This window comes from Chlorocebus sabaeus, chromosome 22 (genome assembly GCF_047675955.1).
Source record: "Chlorocebus sabaeus isolate Y175 chromosome 22, mChlSab1.0.hap1, whole genome shotgun sequence".
In the NCBI taxonomy this organism is placed as follows: domain Eukaryota; kingdom Metazoa; phylum Chordata; class Mammalia; order Primates; family Cercopithecidae; genus Chlorocebus; species Chlorocebus sabaeus.
The window spans coordinates 86242118-86263302 of NC_132925.1; the positions used below are offsets into that span (position 1 = coordinate 86242118).

General features: G+C 44.3%; 1 protein-coding gene across 16 annotated transcripts in view; it reads right to left on the reverse strand.

Annotated features, from left to right (window-relative positions):
• Window positions 1-21185, reverse strand: part of CACNA1D (calcium voltage-gated channel subunit alpha1 D) — a 479329-nt gene that overhangs the window by 301141 nt on the left and 157003 nt on the right. For all 16 annotated transcript variants that reach the window (XM_073010048.1, XM_073010039.1, XM_073010043.1 and 13 more), the window contains one exon: window positions 18042-18147. In XM_073010048.1, the coding sequence (XP_072866149.1) occupies window positions 18042-18147 (106 nt within the window). The remainder of the gene's footprint in view (window positions 1-18041; window positions 18148-21185) is intronic.

Sequence of the window (21185 nt, forward strand, 5' to 3'; positions counted from 1 at the left end):
TGGCAGGGCTGCTTCCACCCCAGGGGGCTCGTCCCCTCAGTTCTACAGAGAACACACCAGCTGATTCCAGCTCCCCAGCTTCAGCACCCAACGCGCAAAGCCACAGTGCACAGAAAGCAGTCAAGACCCACATATTAGAACTCCGGCCTCAGGTGGCTACCCAGCTAGTGGTGTGACCAAATCCATTACTGCAGTTATTCATTTTGTTTTCTATTCAGACAAAACAAAGACAGATTTAGGAAGAGGAGGAAGATGTGAAATTAACTCACATATTAAGCTCACACTTAAAACTAGGAAATATCATTTGCTTGCCTAGAGGGCTGGCTGGGTTACAGGCCTATCCATTACGAGGCAAGAACCATTTGCAGTTTGCATTTCATAAGCACAGTAAACTCTACCAACCCTCCAGGAGCTCAAGGAAGAGTCAGGAAACTGGCCTTTGAAAATCGTGAGGCATGGCCGGGCACGGTGGCTCAGGCCTGTAATCCCAGCACGTTGGGAGGCTGAAGTGGGTGGATCACAAGGTTAGGAGTTCGAGACCAGCCTGGCCAATATGGTGAAACCCCGTCTCTACTAAAAATACAAAAATTAGCCGGGTGTGGTGGCACCCGCCTGTAGCCCCAGCTACTCGGGAGGCTGAGGCAGAAGAATCGCTTGAACCCAGGAGGTGGAGGGTGCAGTCAGCCGAGATACTGCCACTGTACTCCAGCCTGGGTGACAGAGTGAGACTCCATCTCAAAAATAAAAAAAGAAAGAAAAGAAAATGGTGATGTGGCTCCTGTCTGGAGGGTAGGGAAAGAGGGAGGGTCCTGTCAAGCTCTGGCCTGGTTGGCTCTTTCAATCCCTCTCTACCACCCCCTTTCTGCAACTTCAACCTCTTCCCAAACACAATCACCATAGCTGTGCTGGTGGGTATGATGCTTCTGTGTAGGGCCCAGATGTGGCACTGGCATCATGGAGTGGAATTAGGATTCAGGGCCTTGCAGTGAGGGATTAGAAGGCAAGATGAGGCCAAGTCCTCTCCTCGAGGCCCTCTCTAAACAGACAGCCATAAGGATGATGCCGCCCATGTGGATATAGCTTCGTACAGTATAAAACGCTTTCACATAGATCCCATTTAGATTTTTACCTCCTGCTTTATGACCAATGAAGAAAGTGAGGGTTACACAGAAATAAAGTTATAGAGCAGGGACTCAAAGCCAGGCCACTTGACTCCAAATTCAGCATTCTCTCCATGACATCCCTCACACTCAGTGCTGGGCACAGCACTGGAACAGTGAAGAAAGTGACTACAGACCTCATTTGTCATCTTATGGGTTTATTCCCTCAGCAAAGGGGTAATTTAGTTAACTCCTTCTAGCTTCATCTGCCTCACCGGCAAAATGGGGATGCTAGTAACTACCGTATGGCTTGTTGTCCAGACAGGCAACACAGATAAAATGCTGGGCCTGGTACCTGCAATCAAAAGGTGCAGGCCCCAAGACACAGGCCCTACTAGTTCATTGCACAGAGGGGAACACACTTCCATTAAGCCATCAATGTGGCCACAATCACCAACCCCAGAGTCCTCACACTGTACTTGGTCTTTCTGCTTTCAGTCACAGGGCTCCCTGCTGCTGAAAATGCTGACCTCAGCATCTCAGCAGGAGGCCTTTCTGCTGCAGCACCACTCACCCAGTGCCCCAACCAGGCTTCCACGCAGTGCTATGCTGTGGGTGAGCCCTGAGCTATAAGTAGGAACTAGCCCTTGCTGAGGAAAGGGAGGGGAAGGGGCACGTTCCTCTTCCCAACCTCCATGGACTAGGCCACAATAACGGGAAAAAATCGTAAGGCAAAGAAAGGCAGTAATCATGGAAGAACACAGGGATTTAACAGGTGTGCCGTGTGACTGATTCTCAAAACCCTACAGCACTTCAAGGGGGGTATAGGAAAAGATTCCCCCAGTGCTCAGATACTGCCAAACCTTAAACTTCACTGGGAGGTAAGACTCTGGAACTATTTTCGAGCTGTTAACTAATTACTTCTGGTAAACGAGAGCTCCCTCGCACGTTATTTGTATTGCCTCCTCACAAAGATTCCACGTGAAAAGTGAGATGAGAATTATCATCTCTGTTTTACAGATGAGGAAGCCAGACCAAGGGAGGTGAGATCATTTGTTCAGTCCCAAACCGAGTCAGTCAGCGCCAAACCTAGAACCCAAAGCAAGATCTGTCTTCCTCCAGAGTCTCCACTCTCCTGATAGGATGGAAGGCTGGAGAGGCAGCCAGAGCAGGGCAGAGCCTAAACGCCTGAGAAAGTGGGACTTGATGCACAAGGAAATTAACAGGCCAGCATCTGTTGTTCACAGAGCAAAATCACCTTTAATCCTCTCAACAACACGGCTATTAATGCTATGATCCCTATCTTACAGGTGAGAAACCAGAGGTCAGGGACCACATGTCAGAGAAGCAAGCCCATCACCCGGGTACTGAGGAGCCCTAGGTCTGGCGAGCCAGCTCCTATCTGTGAGCCTTGGCCTCTTACCCGAGTGACCTGCAGGGAGGACTCCATGGCATGAGGAACACAGTGTGGCAGAAAGGGCAGGAGAGGGCCACATCTTAATTCTGCTGCTTACTTGCTGTTTGCTCTTGGGCAAATCATCTGACAGCCCTACACCTTGGCTGCCAGGTGTGTAAAATATCAGCAATGTTCACGAGGCTGCTGTGAGGATAAAAATCAGACCCTATGATGAAGTGCCATATAGGACGCCCCTGACCACGCAGGTGTTAGTGATGGTTATCATGACTCCAAATCTAGGAACTGCATGCCTATCAGGCCGGAATCCCCCTGACATCGTTATGCTCCTTAGCTCCTGCTTTATTTCCTCTTCTCAGCAACGTTTAAGTCAAGAAACTATCAGGGGCTCCCACCTGGGCCAAGCAGAGAACAAGAGACAGCTGGTGGATTTCAAGTCAGCTGAGAAAGTCACACGTAAAGAAACCACCAAGCCTTGTGGGTAGTGTGCTAAGCTTTGAACTTTTTTACCCTGGATCACCATGAAAAGACAGGCTTCAGTCTTCCAGCCGCAGAAGAATCAGATCCTGACCATTCAACTAGCCCCCTCTCTGTCCTTGGTGTTTCCAAGGAAATTAACCACCCTTTATTGTCTAAATGATGATGGGGTATGGCCAGCAAGCTCATTTTCAGTTCATTTCTTCACCAGATCCACCCCAAAACTCTCCATGACCACTACAGTCTTAGGCTGTTCGGTGGGATAGATGGACTAGCTCAGTCTGGTAAAAACATCTAAAAAATGGCTTTGGAAATTAAACTCCAATCCAAGCAAACTGTCCAGGAAGCTCTTCTAGCACAGCGGGACGGACCTATCACTGTCCAATCCTCCGTCCAGTCAGCCCTTCACCAGGTGCCCCAGAGCAAGCCGGCTGGGCTTCCCAAGCCTGTTTCTTCACCTACAGCTAAGGCTAACGACACCTACCTCACAGGACGGCTGTGAGGTTGAAGCCCATGTTAAACCTCTGGCTCACAGCACAGTGCTTTCTAGGAGCCACAGCCTGTGATAACACCTTTAGCTATTTTATTTCCTCTTCCTCAGAAAAAGAGCAGATGCAGAAAGGGTTTGACCCAGTCACAGAGCCAGTGAAAGGCAAAGCTGGGACTGAACCCTAACCTGGAAAGTTTCTATGCCAGTCCCCAGACCTTGGTTCCAATCACTAATCAAAAGCATGAATGTGAAGCCTGGCCAGAGAGACCCACCTCCACCTAAGAGGTTCTGCCGTCAGCTCCCTCCCGGGTCTCCACTCTGGCTCCGCCCTTTGGCCACATCCTCCTCTGCTTGCTGTTTAGGCACCATCAGCCTGTGAGCCTGGACTCCCTTTCACGGCCTAGCACTTGAGCATGCGCGCTTGAGTCAGAAGCCCAGGTGTGAATCCTGGCCCTGCCAATTACCAGGAGCACGGCCTCGTGCAAGCAATAGAACCATTTCTAGCCTTGTTTCCTCACCTGTAAAATGAGGATTTTAACAGTATCTCCCTCGTGGGTTTATGGTAAAGATTAAACGGGAATTAGAGAAGATTACAGTCATGCATAGCTTAACAACAGGGATACGTCCTGAAATGTGCATTGTAGGCAATTTCATCACTGTGTGAACACGGAGTGTACTTACACAGACCTAGATGGTATCGCCTGCTACATACCTAGGTTATATGGGATTGCCTATTGCTGCTAGGCCACAAACCTGTAAAGTTTGTGACTGTGCTGAATACGATAGGTAATTATAACACCAGTTGTATCTAAATATACAAAAGGTACAGTAAAAATACTGTATAAAAGCCAAAATACGGTACACCTGTATAGGGCACTCACCATGAATGGAGCTTGCAGGTCTGGAAGTTGCTCTGAGTGAGTCAGTAGCAATGAGTGAATGTGAAAGCCTAGGGTATTACTCTACACTACCATACACTTTATAAATACCATACACTCAGACTACATTGAATTTATTTATTTTTATTTTTTGAGACGGGGTCTCAGTCACCTAGGATGGAATGAAGTGGCACAATCTCAGCTTACTGCAATCTCCATCTCCCAGGCTCCCACCTCAGCCTTCTGAGTAGCTGCGATCACAGGCGTGTGCCACCACACCCAGCTAATTTTTCTGTATTTTTGGTAGAGACGAGGTTTCTGCCAGCTGGTCTTGAACTCCTGAGCTCAAGCAATCGTCCTCCCAAAGTGCTAGGATTACAGGTGTGAGCCACGCCTGGCTACCAAATTTATTTATTTATTTATTTATTTTTTTTTTTTATTTTTTTTTTTTTTTTTGAGACGGAGTCTCGCTCTGTCGCCCAGGCTGGAGTGCAGTGGCTGGATCTCAGCTCACTGCAAGCTCCACCTCCCGGGTTCACGCCATTCTCCTGCCTCAGCCTCCTGAGCAGCTGGGACTACAGGCGCCCGCCACCTCGCCCGGCTAGTTTTTTTTTTTGTATTTTTTAGTAGAGACGGGGTTTCACCGGGTTAGCAAGGATGGTTTCGATCTCCTGACCTCGTGATCCGCCCGTCTCGGCCTCCCAAAGTGCTGGGATTACAGGCTTGAGCCACCGCGCCCGGCCCAAATTTATTTTTAAAATAAAGTAATTGTGCTACAGTGTTACAAAGGCACAATGGCTACAATGTCACTAGGCAATAAGAATTTTTTAGCTCCATTATCATCTTATGGGACCACCCACTTTGATCTTGGCTGATGAACCGAAACATTGTTATTCAGCACAGGACCCTATACAGAAAGCCCACCTAGCTCAGCAATGTCAGCCAATGTCAGCTAGTAACAAAGGCAATAACCACTGTGCCTCCAGTTATGGCCAAAAAGACAGGGCAAGCTAACCACACAAAAACAAGAGAACTGAGAAAAGACCCACTGCATTTGTTAGCCAGCTTTGCTGATTCCCTCCAGCCCTACTACATCCGCTGGCCTGTGCCCTGGCTATTTCCATAAAATAAATGTGGCAATCTATGGCCAAATGATTTCTGCGGGTTGGTATGTATGAAGAAAGCAATAAAGTATTGTATGAAATTAAGCAGGGGGGGGAGAAATGATGGAAACTATCTTTTGGAAGATACGGCAAAAACCGCGATGACTTTTGCACCAACCTAATACTACACAAATAAAATAATTGAAGAGATAATGAAAAGTTGACTCAATGCCCTGCTTGCTTGAAAGAGCTAATCTTTTGTCATCACTGCCCCTGCTGTTCTTAGACCCTGTCCCTTGGTCAGATAGGAGATGCCCAACTTCAACCTGGAGTCATAGTTGTAACTGAGGTGAGTGGGAAGAAAACAGATTGGGAGACAGATGCTCTGCCCTACATCCCCATGCGGTTCGTCTCTCACTGTGTAACCCAGGGCAGGTCATGCTAGTGGGTCTGAAAAAGGAACAGACCCACATGGAGGTTTCTGATGTCCTCTCCAATCCCAACCTCATCGTGTCTGTGTTTCCTCATTCAGGGTTAACCAAAACCAGGCCATCTAACCTACTATTGTCCCACTTGGCTTTAATAACATCCATCAATGGATGTTATTAGCTGATTCACAAGGCCAACCTAAAACATGCCAAAGCTTTCTGTGCCCCACCACACTAGTACCAACCCATGGATGTCTAGGGAAAAATTTATTAAACACCTGTCTTTTACCAAATTCTAGCTGGCTGTCTCCACTTCACCACATTCTAATTTAGAATTTTGGATGTTTTAATTTCACTCCCACCACATAAAAATTCTGAAAAGAGCTTTAGAGAGATTCACCATTAATTTATATTTCAATAATTCAGAATTTGTGTAAGCCCAAAGAGAAGTACAATTTTGCATTATCGTGAAAAAAGGACCAAGGGGCTAATTACTGACATAAAAGGGCAGCATTTTACCCATTTAAGCTGCTTTCACACCGTTTAAAAGCAGTCATTTAAATATAAACAGTGTTTCATTATACCCTGTTGTTATCTATTTACTGAAGAATATTCAAGGATTTCTTTTTAAAAAATTGGTCATTTATTTAAATTACATTCGAGTAAAATAATAAAACCACATATCTTTAAAGATGGTTTTACAGGGGCAGGGGAGGATGTTCTTTGCATAAATTCCTGTATTCCTTTGTATTTTGAGTTAAACCAAGTTAGCACAAAGAGGGAATGTGTCTAATGGGACTATATTTTACACATAATAAATGCTTTAAACAATACTTTGTGAATGATTAAATAATGGCTATGTTAAACTACTCTTTTTTCATCTTCCCGGCTTTCATCCTATACTAATTCATATACTAAAAAAGCAGCATTTTTATAGAAATGAGACGTGCTTTCGTTTTCCTTATACCACAGTTTAATGTCGTATCCTGACCTTTGAAAACCATGAATGCAGGGACCATCTGCTTGCACAGCATTTCTGACCCCAACAAAAGCACGGCGAAGACATGGCTCATCGTACCCCAACAATGTACCTTACACAAGGACCTGCGCTGGAGATTCCTCCTTGGATGTGCTTCCTAGAAAGTGCTGTTGTGAATGCGTGCGGCTGCTTCCCTTTGTCGAAAGGATAAAAACCCTGTGTGTCAGGATGCGCTCTTTTTTGCCACTGCTGCTGGGAAACCTCAAGGCCAACTCCATGTCCAGGTGTCAGCAATCAGTTCCCCTCAAGCACCTTGGCAAGCAGACTTTGCTTCCATTCCCAATTGCCCCACTTTTCATCAAATTCCATTTTCTAAACCACCTCAGAGATTTCAGAAATAAGAAGGGCACAAACCCTAAACACCATAATAATAGCGAGAGTTTACTGTGTGTGAAAATAAAACAGATAATAAGAACACGGGACATCAGAGACATACCAGATTGGATATTTTTCTTCCCCAACTAACAGGGACATAAAGGCAGTATTTGTCATGAAACCAGACTGTAGCGAGCAAACATTCCAAAACGAAGATTTGGTTTTGTGTTAGGAACTTACTTACCTATTAGCTACCTGGAATGAATATTTCACTCAAAAGAAACAACAGTATCTAAGCACCTGGCACTGAAAGCAAGGGAGAGAAGAATAAGTTTTGGTGCCTTTTATCTGGTCACTGGTGCAAAACAGATTCCAAAAATCTAGGGCTCAGGTTTGTGGACTTTCTGCTCTAAACGGATGCTTTAGATGCTGCTAATATCCCAGAGAGAGGCCAGACCCAACCCCCAAGACTTCCTTTGTGCAGCCTAAGATACAGAACACATGAGGTCACTCTGCAGAGTGAAGTGACTGCTGAGGCAGTGAGATGTGGTGTGAGGTAAAAGAGCACAGGCTTAGTGAAGAACAATGTGGCAATAAGCATGGATATTAAAAACACACATACCCTCCAACCTGGAGAGCGTACTTCTGAGTTGTCATCCCAGACAAAAGTTTTCTTGCATGCAGAAAGAAGCATACAAAAGGATATTCAAGGCAGCATGATTTGAAACAGTAAAAATTTTGGAATTACCCTAAATGTTCATCACAAAGAAAACAATTAAATAAACTGTGGTACATTCATACATGGAATATTTTACATGAACTGCAAAGTTGTTAGATCTCTGCATACAGATATGGGAAGATCTGTAAGGTCTATTGAGCGGGAAAAAGGAAGCCATAGAATGCATGTTCCCACTTATGTTAAATTTAAAATACACAAACTGTATTTATGTTTCAAAATGCACAGGTGACACATACACACACATACATACACGCTATGAAAAACAATTCTATGAAAAACAATTTGGAAGGGTCACATAGAACTATCATTGTAATTTGAAGGAGGTGGGTAGGTAAAGGGGTTTGTTACTTTATCTTTATTTTGTTTTGTTTTGTTTTTTGTGTGTTTGGTTTTTTTTGTTTTTTTTTTTGTTTTGAGATGGAGTTTTGCTCTTGTTGCCCAGGCTGGAGTGCAGTGGCGCAATCTCGGCTCACTGCAACCTCTGCCTCCCGGGTTCAAGCGATTCTCCCGCCTCAGCCTCCCGAGTAGCTGGGATTACAGGCGCGTGCCACCACGCCTGGCTGATTTTTGTATTTTTAGTACAGATGGGGTTTCACCATGTTGGCCAGGCTGGTCTCAAACTCCCGCCTCCGGTGATCTGCCCACCTTGGCCTCCCAAAGTGCTGGGATTACAGGCGTGAGCCACCGCACCCGGCCATGGCCATCTGTATTGTTTTAATTATTTGAAACGATGTATTTATGTGTTACTTGTATTCATGTGTCAATTTTGAGTGATGATTTATAGTAAGAATACAAACTATGAAAACAAATCTAGCTGTTCCTCGACCTCACATTGTAGGGTTTCCTTCACGACAAGGCGCGGGGGCCGCAGCAGCAGGCTGGAGGCAGAAACACGGGGCTGCAGTGCTCTGCACAGGAGGTCTCCAACAATGTTGAATAAAGGTGCCTCAATTTCCTTCCTCATAAACGTGTGCCTTTATAGCTCTAAAAAAGTATCTGTGAGTCTATGTTATGCAGGCATCCCCGACGGAGACAGGAACAGGAGTCAGAGTCAGCCCTCACAAGATGAGCACGGCAGGGAAAGGGAAGGAGAAAGAGCATGAGCCTCTCGCCTGGCCCCTTTGAATCCCCAGGCAAAGCTAACCTAGGCCACCTCTTCCTGCCTTCCCTGGCTGGGCTCCTGCAGGGCCAGCCAAGGCCAGGCCCCCACCACACTCCCTGAGCAGTCTGCACCTGCCTCCCGCCCTCCCTCGGGTCAGCCCGATTCCCTCCAGCCTCACCTCGCGTTCACTCATTCAGTAATTTCAACAGATGTCCTGTGACTTCTAAAACTACCACGCACCTAACAGGGAGGAAGGAAAAAATTAGCAAACATAACTGCTTTGAAGTTCTGGAGAACAAAGTCATTTTCCCCAGCCAGGGCAGTGTCTGGGGCCCTGCTTAATTAAAGCCACCAGAGGAAGGCTTCATCCTGCAAGGTCTGTGTCAACAATGTCCACCTCCACCTTTCCCCCAGCTCACACACCCATGAGCATGAGCTCTCTCTCACTCTCTCAAACACACACACATACAAACACACACACACACACAAACACACACACACACAAACACACACGCGCGCACGCGCACACACACACACACACGGGGGAGGGGGTGTGGAGCTGACTGATGAGTTCAGGCAGTTCCTCCTTCATCCCATCTTCAGCTGCTCTGTTTCTTCCTCCTTACCACCCATTTCCGGCTTTGCCTGCCCAGCCAAACACCCTTACAGCCCACAGGAACCCCAGCTGGGAGAATACCAATCTCATTTCAATTAAAAAAGGAAGACCCCTCCACCACTCTCCTTATTTCCATCACACGAGCAGACAGGACTTGGGGAACACATCCTATTGCTGCATGGTGGGGACGCTAACATCTACTCCTGGATCAACCGCTAACCGGCCCTCCACCCCTACTGGGGCAGGGACACCCGCCGACACCCCTCCCTTCTGCACATCTGTCCACTCAACAGTAACAGTGCACATGGTCCCTCCCCGTATACCCCACCTCCAGAATTCTAGAACCTCTTCCATTCCTGTAGGAACTTCCTTTGGTGAGAAGCTGTTGGGGTGTGTTGGGGAATGTCCCCACCACCACTGGTATTTAACAAGACCCAAGTGTCTCTACTGCTGGGCATGCTGTCCTCTGTATTGGGTACTTTTCACATTTGTCAGACAGTTACAAAGTAAACAAACACCAATAAGGAAAGTTAAAAAAAGAAAACTACCCACCAATCTGCTATAGAGGTCTCTGTTTCTGATGCAATCATTGTTAAAATCCTGAACTTAAGCTGAGATTAAGAAAGAAATGCATTGCTCTCACTTGTAAGCGGGAGCTAAATGATAAGAACTTACGAACACACAGAGGGAAACAACAGACACTGGGTCTACTTGAGTGGGGGGGGGGGAGGTGGGAGGAGGGAGAGGAACAGAAAAGATAACTACTGGGTACTGGGCTTAATACCTGGGTGATGAAATAACATGTACGACAAACCTGTGTGACATGTGTTTACCTATGTAACAAACCTTCATATGTACCCCTGAACCTAAAATAAATGCTAAAAACAAAAAAAGAAATGCAGAAGGGAGAGCATCAGGATAAATAGCTAATGCATGCAGGGCTTAATACCTAGGTGATGGGTTGACAGGTGCAGCAAACCACCGTGGCACACATTTACCTATGTAACAAACCTGTACGTCCTGCACATATATCCCGGAACTTAAAGTAAATTAAAAAAGAAAGAAAGAAAGAAAGAAAGAAATGCATGTCCCCACATGCCCTCCTCAAAATAAGCTGAGGAAGATGTACACATAGGCAACATGTAAGGCAGATCTACTAGAGGTCAGTCAGAGTCTGGCTCAGAAACCCAAGGGTGCAGGGCAGGGACAGAATCCTGGTGACATCTTTTCAGACCCCTTTCCAGCTGGGTCTGATGGCATTTCTACCCAGTGGACTCTTGGGTTAACTGAGTTTATACATTGCACATACATACGCACTGTTTTTTTCAGCTAAGCCAGTTTGAGTGAGTTGTATTCCCCCAATCTGTAACCCAAAGAGTTCTGGCTGATACTCTAATATACCCAAATATCCTCAACCTAAGGTAGTCTCACTAGTGAAGGGTCTAGATGGGGAGGGTCATTGTATAAGGTATGACTATAAAACAATGATATTCACATTGTAAAAAACAAACCAAATGAGCAAGGACCGCCACTGGAATTATTCTTAAGGAATTTTAACAGTAAAAAACCTAAATTCTTCTTTTTTTCTTTATTTTTGAGACAGAGCCTCACTCTGTCACCCAGGCTAGAGTACAGTAACACAATCACAGCTTACTGCAATCTTGACCTCCCAGGCACAAGCAATCCCCCCCACCTCAGCTTCCTGAGTAGTTGGGACCACATATGCATGCCACCACACCCAGCTAATTTTTTTTTTTGGGAGGGGGAGACACAGAATCTCACTATGTTGCCCAGTCTGGTCTTGAACTCCTGGCCTCCAGCAATCCTCCCTGCTAAGCCTCCCAAAGTGCTGGGATTACAGGTGTGAGCTACCATACCCAGTCACAAATCTCAATTAAGAGTTGTATTTTATTTTGGAAAAGCCGTAAATACTCAATCAAGTAATGCCTTTGTCAAAATGATGTAAGGCTTAACAAAAGGGATATAATTATTTGTATAGCACATAGACTGTTTCACATTGTATCATTAGGAAACCAGCTTTGGGTAAAGTTTTACTACACAAGTCCAACTACTCTGGTCATTTTGAGGCTGCCTCTCCTTCTACCATTATTATTGTGGTTTTTTTTGGGTTTTTTTGTTTTTTTTTTTTTGAGATGGAGTCTTGCTCTGTCACCCAGGCTAGAGTGCGGTGGCTCAGTCATAGTCCCCTACAGTCTCAAACTCCTGGGCTTAACCAAGACTCCTGCCTCAGCCTCCCACATAGCTGGGACTACAGGTACACACCACTATGACTGGCTCAATCAATTTTTATGTGAAAGGTGATAGTCACACATCCATCCAAATAGAATCATCTGCAATGTGGCTAATGTACAACATTGAACACAGAAGCCAGGTTTATAACTTATAGATTTAAAAAGTATCAAGTACTTGTCTTTCATCTTTCTTTAATAAAGAGTTAAATTTGCCAAGAAAGAAAGATATAATCCTAAAATTAAAGACGAACTCTGCCAGGTGTTTCCTGGGATGTCATTACTAATGGACAAAAAGTCAGCCTCTCAGGGAAACATTAATCATTAGCCAATTGTTGATAATTAACTAATGATCTACAAGAATATACCATGGAGCCCTTGTATGGTCATTCATTTATTTATTCACTCATTTGACGTGCATTTCCTGATGTGCTTCCTGTGTGCCAGGCACAGGATTAAGTTCACAAGACTGTACACCCAAATCAGACTGCAGTCTCAGCCTCTAGGAACTCATATTCTAGTTTCATTCAAAGTCACTCAGCTAATCAGCCAAAAAGTCAGGCTGTCAGACCCCACAGCCCATGAGCAGACCATCACACTCCATGCCACTTCCCATAACAATTATAAACTGGGGGAATGGGGCTGGTGTCTGTACAGGAGAGTTGGACTGGGCACAGGCGTGTCCAGAGGGAAAGCAAGTACTCAGACGTAGGCAGGCAGGGGGTGGACAAGGATCAGAGAAGGCTGAAGGGAAGAAGCAGCCTATGAGCTGTCTGAGAAGAACAGACAGAACCTAGGCCTACAGAAATAAGAAAGTTCAATTCCAACAGGATGACAACCAAGCAAAGACGCAGTCTTGATGTTATACAGACCTAACCTCCACCGTATAGGCTAAGCCCAAGGAGCCAGGTTATGAAATTGTGTTTCAGGTCTTATGGTTCACACCACTAAGTGCAAAAGCCATGAGATGCTGAACTACGTGACCATGCAGATACAACAGACTTGATTTTTAAGACCAGTTAACACTACACTCAGATCTCAGCCATGGAGGAAAGAAAGCAATCAAAGTAGATTGTCCCACAGCGTCCTGGCCACTGTAAGGCATCTGGTCCCACAGGCAAGCATCCATAGCCCAGCACTGCTTCTCAGACAGGTCCCACCACTCTTGCTACTCTGAGCCCTGGAACCAGAGCACAAAATCTCCTAGACTGCTCTGCTGTGAAAGCCGGCACTGTGGGTTCTTTCAACCAGAGGTGCACAAGAAGGGCCACAGACCCTAAGCTTTCAGGAATAACATGTACACCTTCCCACTCATTCCCAGCGAGGGACCTGCAAGAAATCCACAGAGGGATCTGTCACCCAAGAAAATGTGAAACATGGCTCAGAGGAAGGAATGATGGAGGTGCTTCTCCTGGGAGAGCCGTTCATTTGGTGCACATTAGCAATACTTATTTACTGAACATCTACTGTATACCCCTACCACTGCATCAGACATGGTTGGGGATTCAGAAAGCTTCACTATTAACTGTATTCTGAAGATGCTCGAGAGGATAAAGACGTGCATATAAATAACAAAAAATATAGGGTATTTTATGTGCAAAATGACACAAAAAAGGTTCAGATTGTTTGGATCAGTTTCAGGAAAGGCCTCATGGAAGAAACGTAATCTGAGATTATTTTTGAGCAGCTGTAAGGAGAGTGACAGTAAAGAATGGGTGGTAGAGGCCAGGCGCGGAGGCTCACACCTGTAATCCTAGCACTTTGGGAGGCCAAGGTGGGTAAATCACTGGAGTCCAGGAGTTTGAGATCAGCCTGGGCAACATGGTGAAACCCAATCTCTACAAAAAATACAAAAATTAGTCAGGTGTGGTGGCATTTGCCCACAGTCCCAGCTACTCGGGCGGTTGAGACAGGAGGATTGTTTGAGTCCCAGAGAAAGAGGTTGCAGTGAGCAAAGATCGTGCCACTGCACCCCAGTGAGCCAAGATCGCACCACTGCACTCCAGCCTGGGCAACCCCTGTCTCAAAAAAATAAAAGAAAGGGCAGTATGAAAGAAGAGATGTTTCAAATGGAGAAGCCAGGGGGTGGACAAGTAGGGGAAGGAAGAATGTTTAGGAACGTTTGTGGACAAATGGATGGGGCTGTAAAGGAGAGGAGTGGAGACAAAACCCAACAAAGCTGAACCAGACCAAGCTGGACCTGGCCACACGCTGGACTTTCCCCCTTGGGCAATGGGTAGCCACTGAGGCCTCAGGATCACTTCTCTAGCAAAAGTCACTCGACAGTGGAATTTGCAGGCCTTTATAGGCAAAATGTCAACAGGCTCAAAACCCAACCTCAATGAGACGAGAAGACGAGCAGGAAAAGGGTCACAGACAGTGAAACTTTTGGTTCAGTTTAAAAAGCACCTGGTGGCCAGGCGCCATGGCTCACACCTGTCATCCCAGCACTTTGGGAGGCCAAGGTGGGCAGATCACGAGGTCAGGAGATCGAGACCATCTTCGCTAATATGGTGAAACCCCATCTCTACTAAAAATTAGCCGGCGTGGTGGAGCGCACCTGTAGTCCCAGCTACTCAGGAGGATGAGGCAGGAGAAAGGCATGAACCCCAGAGGCAGAGCTTGCAGTGAGCCGAGATTGTGCCACTGCACTCCAGCCTGGGTGACAGAGCCTCAAAAAAATAAATAAATAAAAATAAATAAATAAAAAGCACCTGGTACGTCAGGCACTTTGCTAGATAAGGGGATAGAGAGGCATGGGTCATGGGCCTTGGCCTCCAGGCACTTAGTGCTGGTTTAGAGATGGTTTAGAGGTAAGTGCAGCCATCAGTAGAGATCAAGGAAGGTCTGACTTGGCAGATGAAGATCCCCATTCAGGACATTTTTAATGGTAAGCAGTTCCACGTTCCAGAGAAGTAAGAGGTGACGTCAGGAGGAAGAGTACCAGGAGCAGATTACACAGACTCGAAACTGTTCAGCCATGTCAGTTTGCTTATAAGAAATTGAATGACATGAAATAAAGCATTTTTCTTCACAGCGAAGTATGATATTGTAATCATCCCCACTCTGACACTTGATACAGAGGCATTCCCCTCCTCTGTGCTAAAAAAATAAAATAAAATCAATGGTATTTGCTTTCAGTAAATGGAACTGAGAAAATACTGCTACTGACTGAACTAGGAGGGATATTACTGTGGGAACTGAGTTGCACCGTTTCCATGACTCCAGCCTCCACTAGTCCCTGCAAGTCCATAAACGAAAGCTGCATAGAAACTTGAGTGTTTATACTTAAAAAAATAATAATAATAAAGATCAAAAACTATCCCTGGGAAAACTTCTGCCCCCCAAGGTAGTCTCCAAATCCCAAAACTAGCTAAGTTACATACTATCCAGAATAAAGACACACTGGATCAATGGGGATGGCCACATTTCTTACCCAACAAAAGTCATAATTTTACTCGGTAACCGGTAACAGGCAGAAACCCCACACATAAAGCTGGCCCTGAATCTCACTCTAACACTCAACATGCACATTTCCCATGGAGCTATCAGGCAAAGAAGACCAGTAGCTTCCAGATACATGCAGCCTTGCAACTCATTTCAGCGTCTGCCCTTTGATTTTACCATTCACATTAAATAAAAGGTATTTACTACAGATGAAAAATAAGCTTCGTTCAGCTGCCTCTAAACCAATCCCAAAAATAGAGCAATCACTCTGGTACAAATTGGGTCAAATGTATTTAAAAAAAAAAAAAAAAAAAACCCAGCTCCCTCATGGGAGGACCAACATGGCATGGGACCTTGCTTAGAGTCAGAAGGAAATCCACAAAGATCTTCCTTCCCACAGTGGGAAAGGAAGTATTTAAAGAGTCAAGCAGAGTATAAACTCATCTGGCCATGTGACCATCCAAGTGAAAGCAAGACACAAAGTTGAATGCCGTGAGTTTCAGAATATTATGTGAAGAGGTCAAAGAAATATACGTTGGCTTTTAGAAAGGCCCGCCAAATTAACACACTGCCAAATCCCTCTAAAAAAAAAAAAAAAAGTCCAATGCTCAAGAATTGTCAAGAAAGGATCCACTGGAGAGGGGGTGCAAAAGGGAGAGATTAATCCATTTCCTGTATTTTATTTCCTCACTTCTTAGCTGAGAAATCCAAATGGTCTCACAGCGCTTATATCAGTGCCCTGAATTTCCCTGGGAAAAATTCAGAATATTAATTGGCTTACACATGCAGCTACATTAATTATTCCATTGATCTGAATTAATCTGCCTTTCTGAAAGGTATTTATTTTCTAAGTTTGTTTAATCATGTTCTCTTGAGCTACAAAAAGCAACAATCTGGGTCACCATCCATGTCGTTAAATTTGGTAACAAGGCTAACACCATCTGTGGCCTAGACTACGATGATCTATCTCCATTGATGGGAGGCTTTCCACCACTTCTGCTTTTCCTTTAAAACAACCATCTAAAGTCACATGTCTACAAACAAATCAAAAGCTACGTAAAATGTCCAGAGTTACGCAGACGATCTCTGGCATTGTCCAAATATATACTACCAGTGTTTATGTGGTTATCCAACTCCCATTTATAATTGTATTTGCAGCATCAATTCCCAAAATTTTTAGAAAATTCTCTAGATATCAAACTACTAAAGCCCACATACAAATAGACATCACATTACATCTGAAATGTGCCACAACATTTTAAATGTAACATGAAATCCTGTACATAAATCGTTAAGGCTTATTCACAAGAGCATAATTTCACTATCTCCAGAAGCCAGCAGAGCTCTCCCACACAAGGGAGAGCCTAGTGTGTTTGCCTTTACAACACTCGCTCAGTTAGGAACATCCAGCCCTGCTAAAATAGAGCTTCAACATGAGAAGCCAAAAACAAACGGAACCAGCTAAGAGAAGAGAAGAAAAACAATTGAGTTTCCTGTTATCCGACATGGGCTCCCCTTCATCTCCCATTCTGCACGGCTTCTGATTGCAAAGAATCAATCCTTGCAAGAAGGATGCTGCAGCACCAGAAAAATCCTGAAATGGCTTCTGAATCATCAAAGAAAGATTGCAGAATGTCAGAGGTAAAAACGATCCTAGCAATCTTCTTACCCAATCCTCCTAATTGCCAGGTGGCTGCACGGCAATGCAGAAAGGTATAAGAAATGATCCCAAATACAGCTAGTTGACAGGTGAGTGGGACAAGATCTTAGTCCCAGTCTAGTACTCTTTAGCACTTTTTTAAAAACTATATCAACCTTTCCCAAAGGAAGTTCCATGGATCACTGGTTCCATGATGTTAAACTCTTTTGCAAAAAAAAAAAAAAAAAAAAAAAAAAATGTTTAAAGAATTCATGACTGATTACTTTTAGGGACTAGCTGAGTTAAACAAAAGGAAACCTGTTTTTTAACTGCAGAACTTCCCAAAGCTTTTACTAAGCTAACGTGCACTACAAATCTTTAAGAAGGCAGCAAAGTATATGGAAGCATCCTGATTTATTTAACCATACAATCATTTTCTCTTGGGACATTTCATAGGATGTGGAGTAGAAACTTTAATATTATATCATGTATTCAATAATATCATGTATTGTTCTCCAAATTATGCTGTATGTAGATGTATTAGTTTTGTTATATTCCACTTCTCCAAAAACAGTTTATGTATAAAGTCTACGATAATTCTCTACTTACCAGAACAACTGACCAAAGTACCCACCATTCCCAAGAACACTAGATTTAAAAAACAGAAGAAAAAGAAAAAGAAAAAAGCTAACATTATCAGGAAAAGAATGGTAGCAAAAACTTATGTGGAGAGAACAGTTATTTTAAAATCTGCTACAAATCTCTTCCATAAAATTCCATATCTATGAAAGATTCATGACTTTAAATACTTTCATTCAGTATACATTTGAGAACACAGTTTAAAACAAACAAACAAACAAACAAAAAACCACTGTTGCAAAGCTCCAAGAAACACGACACGCATGGCTGTAAACTTCAACTACCCAGAAGGCCAGCTGCTGGTTTAAGTAGAGAACCAAATGATAGCCATATACCAGGACCAGCAGGAACTCTAAGGACACTTACCAAGTTATGATTTGTTGAATTAGAATCATCTTCAGGGAATGGGATGTAAATAGCTAAGGCCACACAATTGGCAAAAATAGCCAATAATATAAATATGTCAAATGGTCTGAAAAAATGTGTTAAGGTATATATGTGTTATGGAAACATAAACCATGTCCCGCATCACACTCCCAATCACACCACTTTCGAAGCACCTTTAAAATGAAAATGACATACACAAATCCTATTTCGGCTGACTGCTGTGACTGCTAGGTTTTCGGCAGAAGTAATCATTGGTGGTCATCTCACAGTGGAGCCTCCTATCAAATGACCTCTCCGTGTCCTTTTCTTCTGTTGCAAGGATCATGTTACACTTATTCTTCTCCTGCACACTGTATGCTAAAACCTAAAAGTACATCCAATTAGGGCACTGTGTGAACCAGGTTTCTGCTTCTTACAGGTTTAAAAGCAACAAGAGCCTAAGTTCCCAGCTGTGGCAGACACAGAGAAATCATGGGATAAACGTTTTCCACAGATCCTTGCCTCCATGTGTCACAGCCATTTTCTCAGGGGCTATTTATTTTTGGCAGGGTTGGCCTAAATCGCCTGTCTGGATTGGGCCAGGCCAAGCCACCAGGACCTTCTCCATTCTACCTGTGACTTTCTCATGGCATATTCCAATACCTTAGATGTGATCAGCAGCGAGCCAGGCTTCAGCTCCCACCTCTGCTTTCTCTGCTAGAGGAATCGATGGCTATAACTGTTTCAGATTAGAGCTGGACTGGAGCTTAGTTTATCATATGCTGTTACTGTGCTCAATTTGTAAACAAATTAAATTAAAAAGCCGTAAGAAATCAGCCCCAGACACATTCAAAGTAGGCTTTAACATTTCTCAATCTCGGTGGTCTGTCTGGAAGAATCACTTTGAGATCAGCCTTCAAGAGATACTTGCCTAAACATTCTGGTGTTATTAAGAGACACTGTCAAAACTGCCAATACAAAATTTGACGTCTGCCAAAATGACTGTTTTTCTTCTTTGGGTTTTCAGCCTTTCCAAATGCAAGGTTTCGTGAGCACCAGCCTCACCTGCAATGCCTGGGTATGATTTTACCACAGTGCTTCGCCTATACACTCACCCACAAGAAGCAAGGCCACGGTTTAACTAAGTACTTGGTACTTAAAACTGGAGGATACAAACAGACTATTCTCCATTCATCCTGACATACTTCTGGGAAATCCAAAAATGCCACAGGAAACAAATGCTCTTTACCTCTCTACAAATATCTTTTTTTTTTTTTTTTTTTTTTGAGATGGGGTCTCACTGTCACCAAGGCTGGAGTGCACCGGCACAATCTCAGCTTGCTGAAACCTCCGACTCCCAGGCTCAAGCCATCCTCCCACCTCAGCCTCCCAAGTAGCTGGAACTACAGCCATGTGCCACCATGCTGGATTTTTTTTTTTTTTTTCAGTAGAGACAGGGGTTTTGCCATGTTGCCAAGGCTGGTCTCGAACTCCTGGACTCAAGCAATCTGCTTACTCCTGGACTCAAGCAATCTGCTCACCTCTGCCTCCCAAAGTGCTGGAATGACAGGCATGAGCCACCATGCCTGGCCTCTGGAGAGATCTTGAGTTTCATAAAACCTTCATCTTCGAAGAGCTTTCATAACTCATCAAAAAAAAAGCCAATGAATAACGTTATTCCCTGACTAATTTTGATGGGTTCATTTTTTTAAGCCAGTCAGCTTTAATTCACATTGTTTCTCTTAACTCATCTAATATTATAAAATCTTTTTCACCCAGGGATCCAACTTTCAGACAGACCACCGTAAGACTTCAGAATTACCTTTCCATTTTTCCTTTTCGCATGTCCCCACTGAAATCTAAAGTCAAGGGCCCCATTGTTGTTCTCTATAGAAACACAATAGTCTCTTCCCTCCCTCTTTCTTCCATTCTTCCTTTTCAATTTCTCAATACCTAAGTAATAGGTATTCTTCCTTTTCAATTTCCCAGTACCCAAATGCTAAACCAGCACATCTGAGAAATACTAACACTGTTTAGGGAGGCTAAATATAAGTTGTATTTTTTTCTTTATGCTGGTCCAGTTTTAGTCTCTAGGTGCAAGTGGATACCATCTCACCACCATCAGATATTCACAAGTGAAGCAGAACAAAGCAATAGAGAAATAGATGGGTCTGATCCCAACAATTCCTTCTGATAAGGAGAACATCCCTCACTCCTCCAGGGGGCAGGACACTCTGTCATGCCTGTGTGTAAAAACAAACGACCCTTGCTCTCCCACTGGGACGGGGCCTGACAGAGCCGCCCTGGATGGAAAGGATTCCTATAGCCTGCTCCCTGAATTAGAAGGAAATTATCATTTAAAAAAAAAAAATCATATATCACTTAAGGATCTATCTATTTTACAAACTGTCCCATTTGTAAACAGACTCTCCCTGAATTGGCAGCCACATCCCCTAATTCCTGTACACATGTGTCTGGCAACTGGGAAAGGGAGACAGCAGTGTGATCCAGGAATTCACTCTGTACGCAAAAATTGCTATGTACACATTACTGTGCACAAAGAGAAACAGCATTAGGCCTCCCACCTACTCCACACAAAAGTAGTGACCCCACAAAGAGGTCTCTGCTTCCTCAGAGTCATGTCAAGACAATCCGAGGAGGAGGAGATATTCCTGGCAAGGTACAGCCATTGTCATGACTCTAGCAATGCCACTGGCCCACATGCTGGCTTACCGAGCTCCCTCCTCGTTCTCAGACTAGAGAACTTCAAGAGAAAATGCACACACACAACCCCAGTTATGTGAGAGACACCATAACTCACTTTAGAGAAGGGACATCTGTTGCAAAATGAAAAAGCACACGAGAACCCCTCAAATCCTACCCTAGCATTTGACCACTCTCTCCAGAATCTTTCTAGACAGTTACCTCATTTTAACTCCTGTCCATTAGCAGAGAAAATAGCCAACTAAAGACAGAGGGCATGCAAATAGCTGCCGAGCTGGATCCTCAAATTATAAGGGGATTTCAGCTCCACTTTCTAGCTGACTGCCAACATGCTCCCCTTTTGGCGTGGCCCCTGCATCCTTCTAGGCCTGGTGGTGGGAATTCCTATATTGACACCCCTTCCTGTAGTTAGGAACTGCT